The 7,659-nt window shown below is 36.8% G+C and overlaps 1 protein-coding gene across 1 annotated transcript; it reads left to right on the top strand.

Annotated features, from left to right (window-relative positions):
* Window positions 1-5,463: 5,463 nt before the first annotated feature.
* Window positions 5,464-7,406, top strand: LOC137391294 (growth arrest-specific protein 1 homolog). Its single transcript, XM_068077720.1, has 2 exons — window positions 5,464-5,564; window positions 5,986-7,406. The coding sequence occupies exon 2, from the start codon at window positions 6,077-6,079 to the stop codon at window positions 6,950-6,952; it is 876 nt and encodes a 291-aa protein (XP_067933821.1). The 5' UTR covers window positions 5,464-5,564; window positions 5,986-6,076; the 3' UTR covers window positions 6,953-7,406.
* Window positions 7,407-7,659: the final 253 nt, after the last annotated feature.

Genomic DNA, 7,659 nt, shown 5'->3' on the forward strand with positions numbered 1-7,659 from the left:
CAGCTGCACGCTGCCACATGGGAATCACTTTGTAGCCAATACACCATTGCAATATGTAGCGATGCAAGAGTTTGGATTGGTACTTAAGTAGACAGTTTTGTACACTATGTGTACATCCTCTAGTTCTATACATTTTGGAAAAAGATGATAATGGCAAGGCATTTTAGTCTATTTTACTATAAGGATAACGATAATGATAAGGATTTTTATTCTAATTTTTTTTTTAAACTAAAGACTAGCTCGTGTTAGGGCTAATGATGCTCTGATTGTTAATTCATTGCAACACATTATTATGTGTTATTATGCATTATTAAACTAAATTAGTTTATTGACTCACATTCAGCTTATATTATGCATCAGTAGACTAAAAAATCCAAAATGTGATAAAAAGAGAGACCAATAGTGTATGCTATGTGCGCAGACAAGCCAACATCAATATTGGTATTCCGTCTAAATTGCTGTGTTGTTTTTATTTAGTAAAAATGTGATATTATACTGACAAAATTTATTATAATTGAAAAAGTTATCAACAAATAATACATTGTTGATTTTGAGTTTTGCTCAACATCAGTAGCTTTGTTTAAAGTCAGGACTGTGGGTAATTTAAGTCAATAGTCAAATTTGTCTCGGCCAAAGTTTTTTAACCATTTTCAGTCAACATTGAAGTAAAACATCAAAACCATTTTTTTGGTCTTGATTGGATTTAGGAAAATTGATTTTTTGAATTGGTAAGGTATTTTAATTGTGCCTGTTATAAATAACTACAGCAATAAAAAGCAGTACAGTTAAGCTTCAAGTCTTTGTTAATCCAGTTTAAAAATAATCTTATAGACAAATCTTAAAATGGCGGATTCAGTTTAATGATAACAGTCCAGTTGAGTTGTAACAAACATTTATTTCTCACAATCTCCTTCACTTCTTTTTATAATGATTAGTTAACTATTTTAAATCCTTAGAATTTTGTTGCCTCAGTCAAGACAGTCGTGCCTGACTTGTGCAATAATAACAACATGATTACTATTTTAGTAGCAGACGCCGGTGAAAATATTTAGATAGATATAAACTATATTTTCACCGGTTGCCGCCGTTCAAAGCATATTTGACGATGAAATGAAGAAGAATAAAGAACAGCGAAGTAAAATTATAAGTATTAAGCTCGTTTATTAGCTAACACTCTAAAATATTTTTGTATTCTATTACCGTGCAAACGGAAAGTATTTTAATTTTCCCATAAAACAAAATATTTTGCAAAAAAATTAACGATTCGCATGTTGCTGTCAGACCATGAATGTTTATACTTTCAACTAAAAATCGGTTATTAACTGATTCCAATCATAGCCTATGCACACTTCAAATGTTCTAAATTAATGCTTTCTCAATACTACGAAAAGAAATTATGGTTTATAATAAAATATAGCATTGTCCTAGGAACTGAGCCATCTGAAAAAAGAAAAGCTGGTTCCACACATTAAATTGAGCATATTTACTATAATAAGAGTGTCAGTGTGGCTTGGTAGTAGCATCTTTGACTATCAACCATGAGGGTGGTGGTTTGAGTCCTACTTAATGCCGATCTGACAAAAAGCTCTCAGCAAGCTTTCAACCCTAAATTGCTGAGTCTTTCGGATCTAGACCAGAACTTGGGAGGCTACCTGTACCACACTGACATCGTGGGTACGTTAAAGATCAACCTCTGTCCTTCACACATTGGGCAAGTGAAATGGGCTACCTGGCTCTGTCAGACGGGACGTGTTGCGAAATGCATCCCTTCATGTTAATCTGGCAGCTCCACAAGTGGTAGATCACCTCGACTCTACCATACTGCCGGACCCAAGCATGCATCGCTAATATGCAAGCTATGGTCGATTTCGACGGACAGCCAGATAACTATAACAAGAGTAGTGTCTGACCAGACGTTCAAAGCCACCCTAAGAGCATCAGAGAAAAAAATCTTACCTCACCTGAGCATTGAACTCATATATACAATTTTGTAGCTAGGTGTACTACCAACTCCACCACTCCACTATTACACATCTAAGAATAATTGTGCACATAGCTATTACACATGATGATCTCTCGCGGTGCACGAGATGGCCAGTGTAAGAGTTACTATTTATAATCAATCTTACACATTTCCATTTCTCAACACTCAAATTTAGACTGTGAATATTCCTCCTCTCATGTGTCTTTATGCCATTAGTAACTGAATCTTGTCTAGTCCATCAATATTTTAACCGAGCAGAATTGCTGTCCTAGGTATAGCATGCGTTAGTTTTGCCTTTAAGCGGCAGCATCTCCTTAATACTTCAAAATGGAACTGTTATACATATTTTTTATTTAGCAGCGTGAGAACTATTTCCAATATGTAATGAGCAAATGGAGAAAATTAGGCGATTGTCACATGTTTACAAGTAATTGATTAATACTCAACATAGGCAAGTGACTCTGAATCAATATTCTTGGTCACAGCTAAAGATAATTAAAAAGCAATTTATCATCATTGGTAAAACCGGCTTAGTACCAGACTTGACTTGACAGTTCATAATTCTGCACTCAGACAATCAATTTTAAGAAGAACAAAAGTTGCAGTTCTCTGTTGATTGAAAATACATGTATTTGCTGTCTCATCAACAGGACTTTTAGCATATATATGTATTTAGCTAGATATCATAATATTCAGCTAAATGTCTGAATATTCTTAGCGTTGTGGCAACTGAGTTGTCACTGCAGTTGTGTTGTCAGCACCTAACTGGACACGAGTTTGGCCTACATATTCCCATGGCTAGAAACAATAGTGCATACTCTCTAAGAGGAAACAATGGTGGTATGTTTGAGAGTTTTGTAAAACAATAACTTTTGCAGCAAAACAGATTTGTTTAATATATACTGTGAGAGATAATTTTAATAAAAATATGTGATCACATAGAATTGTAGTAGATTATACGGAAAAGTACAAATATTTTTCCATTATTTAAGATTTTGTTTGATGTTTGAGGTGATCTGGCTGTCAGGATGTTTAAAGATTAAAATTGACTAAACTTTATCGCAAGTAAAACGCTGAAAATACAAAGCAATAATTACGTCATAAGACGACTCGACTCGATTGAAACGGATCAAATGTTTGTCTAATTCGTAATGACAGCATCATTATCTCATGACAATCAACTTCTCTCTAATTTCTAACAATATAGCCTTACAAGTTTTATGAGATTTAATTATTTAAAATTTTAAAATCAATTATTTATTAACAGTAGTATGTACAAAGTACTTCAAATAAATATGTATTGTTTGCACCAATGGTTACTGATATAAATTTTCTTAGTAAAAGGAAATAATGCAAAGTGAAGGCATTAGAGTCAGCTGTAAAAAGCTATCTGCTTATCATGACTGCACAGATATAAAAATCAAAACGGTCGAGAGAATTTTTACGCATGATTTCCATTGGTTTATTGCAAGCAAGGCTGTGTGTGGCTCTAGTGTACCACAGAGTTCTGTAAACTCATTTTGAGTACAGTAGTAAGGAGTCTTTGCAGTGTACCGCAGAGTTCTGTTAACTCACACTGAGTACAGTAGTTAGGAGTGATCACAGTGTACTACTGAGTTTTGTAGGCTCAACCTGAGTACAGGAGTTAGGAGTGGTCACAATGTACTACTGAGTTTTGTAGGCTCAACCTGAGTACATTAGTTAAGAATTTTCCTAGTAAGGACCATTGCTGAGAATCTTTTCCCTAGATGACTCGTCTGAGAGATGGACAGATTACTTAGTACTTCAGAGCATCTCTCTTTGGTTATTTTGGCCCAAGGTGCTTATCTGACAAAAGTAGCACTTTTACTTGTTTCACTAAGAAACTATTTTTAATGTACATCATCTCTGACTTCTATCATTGAACTCGACCTTGGGAAAGGGTTTATAAAACTCCTTTGGGGTTGTGAATAAAAACAAAGCCACTAGCGCCTGAGCTAAAAGTATATCTTTTCTGACATGTTACAAAAATTTTGTACGCTCTTGAGATGTCTTTTCAACCGTTCATGTGTAATTTTAGAGCACTTGATGAAAAATTCAATTCGTATGACCGCCATGTTTTGATGTCTATTCAAGATAGAATGGCAGTGCGCGTCACTGTCCAAGTTATACTGCCATGAGAATACACTAATCGTCAGCTACCTACTGTTCTGTTAGGTTTAAAAGAGGTGTGATGCTACTGGCAGCGAATGTTCAAGTGTGAGTTATCTTGGAATGGTTTATCTGTAAAATGCTTCTTACTCCACGAAGGAATCCGATTTTTCTCTATTCCCACGACTTGTCAGTCATCTCAGACATGGATTAGACAGGATTGATCCTCGTCACGGCGTGCTTGTTTGGCTTCTTTTTACAAAAACAAAAGAAAGTCGCAACAAACCAGATTGATTAATATTATTGCACAAGTTTCGCAATTAGGCGCGGTATTAACTCCATAATTTAAGATGCATCTCTGTATCTGGGTTCAAATTATATTTCCTGTTTTTGTCTGAATTACTAATCTAGAATATAGTAATTGTTTTATTAAAAATTCAAAATAGAAATGCCCAAGCCACCAATCTGAAATAGACTCACTACTAAATGAAGTTCAACCTTTTGAAACAATCTAGTTACGATCGTAAACTGAATTTCAGCGTGCCCATGTCCTCGACTTTTCATGTTCGCTATGTTGCCCCTCTATTTATGTCACACAAAGAATGACAAGGTGGTGATAGATTCGTTTGAAATCGTGTTGACAATTTGCAGCTGGGTGAAGCTTGTTATTCTCTTTCCCAGCTGCACTGGTTGATGATGAAACCAATGCAAACCCATCCGGAATGCATAGGACTATATAAAACTCTCATCACCAACAATACAATAATTCTTTTACCTCCTGTCTCTATTAATTAATTTTATACATTCAGTTCACAAACTTCTACAATATCATGTCCACAACCATAAATAGATATTTCATTTCTTATAATTAAGACTCAATAATAATATAGATAGTTAATTCTTTGGCCAAGATTTTGACTGCTCCAACTTCAAATATGCTGATAGACTTGATCCTTGACTTGAATACTTGTGTTCACCAACTTATGACCAAAGTATTGTGCTTATATAATATTCCAACATAATTGTATAAATATATTTTAGTTGTAAAGTGTTTGAATATTAATACTTGTTACTGCAGAAGAATGGTTATATTTCAGGGAACAACTTATGATTGTCTCACATACATGTGCAGGCTAGCTAAGTAGCGAGGCAATGTTTGTTTTGGTTATTATAACACGAGGAAAGCCAGCATGCACTAAAAAAGAAGGCGGGCCCATTTGCCGAAGCATCAGGGTAGAGGGCTTTGTTCCCAAGCAAACTCTGAATGACAGGACACATTTCTTAGCACAAGATTAATGGATACTCGCCATATATATAATAATGATGACAATGTTACACCACAACCATCCAGAGACACGCTTGCTGAAGGTAAATAGTTGTTCCAGAACCACCTAAAAACTACACAGAGAATCTTCTGCAAAAGGGATTCTGTACTGTTACTCAACGAAAGGTAAAATTTATTTACAATCAACACTTACACTAAAAGTTTCTCTATGAAAAAACATTTTGCGGCGTTTATCAGTCTGAGTGTATTTGATCAATGCATTTTTATGATGTTTGCAGCAATATTACCATGTTCACGCATTAGCTAATCATTTTGAAGATTTTTTCCTGTTTGAGACAGTGACTCACCTTCTTGTTAAAGCTGTTACATCTGAAAATAACAACGGGCAGCCAGATGTTTAGACTGCTCTTTTACACACAAAATAGCCAAAGGTGCGCAAAAACAAAAGATGGGCTTCTGGCTCCAGGCGATGTTCATCCAATTATGAATGAATAGATTGCGGTATGCTAGTTAGTGCATACAGATTTTGCGCAGGCATCGAGTAGCCATTTTCAAACATGAATGAAATGAATACTTCTTATTGTAGCAGGAGGCAGCACTCTGAGATTGACTCTCACCAGAACAGCACGTGCGAACCTGGAAAAAGTAAAGGCGGACAGCATTAACTACAGTAAGGCATGATTGAAGCGTTTTATCGAAGGAAGACATCGAGCACTGTCATGGAATTTTCACTTTTCACATTATTGTTAGTAGTATGGTTTGGCTCTGTAACCAGTAACTCTGTCGCACCAACTTGCCTGAGTGCAAGAAACCGCTGCACCTCACGTATAGGATGCAGCATGGCACTGAACAATTTCTACATTGCGTGTGAGCAGGTAAAGTTAGGAACTGTGGACCACTGTACGAACCTGTGTATGTCAGCCGTCATCTCACTGGTCACTGTCGATGATAATATTGGCACTGACTATATAACCTGTGACTGTGTAGGCAACGAGGATTGTCTTTCATGGCAGAATCGCATAGCCGGCTGCAGTACGGCGGTCCTGACAGCCCTCAACAGCCTTGACGATGAGACAGAAATTAGCTGCTCATTGGCACGGATGCTCTGTGAGGCGGATACGCAATGCTGGACAGCTCTGTCGTACTATGAGGATAACTGTCAGAATCTCTGGGCCAGACATTCGCCAGATGGAGTTGAGTGCAGCGAACAGTGTAATAATAGTGTCTCCATACTCTATCGACAGACAAGAGCGACTAAACTAAAAAACTGCCTGTGTGATAACACAGATCCTATCATAGACGAATCTACGTGTATTCGAATGAAGTATAACACTGACACGTACTGTCTGCGAAAAGAACCAGAATTACCCTTTATAGCCGAGGTTGACAAACCCTATCGGAACGACAGACCAGACACAGGCGATGAAGATAAGCCAGTATCAACGGGCAAGATGGTTTTGGTCGAGGCTGCAGCAAGTGTGTCAAACAGTATAGCGCTGACGTACTCGGTTTATATGCACTGTATAATCTTTGTATTGTGGAACATCACATGAGTCGAACATCTGCCGAGCTGATCTCTGAGAAGCTCCCAAAGAATCTCAAAACCTACATGCCTTAAAAGCGGGTAAACATAAAGCTTGCATCATGAGCTTTTATAATGTTGAACATGTTGGTGTTGGACAACTTTGTCTTCGGTGGTTTAGGCAGCCAACTTAGAACTAAGCTATGGCACTGGTGCCAGCGGGTTGAACAATTTCAAATGTGCATAATTGCTCGGTGACTTAGAATGACTTTTACAGTAATCTTTAGAACAAGTTCAACGCGCTGAGTAATGGTTATACAAAGGTGTCAGCTTTTAATGCCGCCTCATTGTTATTTATCTGTAACAGCAACACTATACAAACTCCGTAATCCTCTTTTTACAATGCCATTCTACTTTTTGCCCAGAGGGCTCAAATATTTATTTATTTTTTTAACAAATATGAATAAACTAAATTTCAATATCCAGTCTGCTAAGAACCGGCCTGTCAATTGCTTTGTCAAGATTTTGCCAGCTAAAGAACTATTCAGTTCTTTATTCATGAATTTCTTTCAAAAGCTGGCATCAATGAGGTGTAGTCGAATTGCTGCCTCAAGCAGTGTTTTGTTACACTTGAGACCTTTTAACTGCTACTGTCTGAGTATTGACATTTGTCACTAATGATTACTTGAGAGATATGGTGGTTTTTGAGAGATGCGCAAAACATACGGAAGAAGTAGA

This window comes from Watersipora subatra, chromosome 3 (assembly GCF_963576615.1).
Source record: "Watersipora subatra chromosome 3, tzWatSuba1.1, whole genome shotgun sequence".
Classification (NCBI taxonomy): Eukaryota; Metazoa; Bryozoa; class Gymnolaemata; order Cheilostomatida; family Watersiporidae; genus Watersipora; species Watersipora subatra.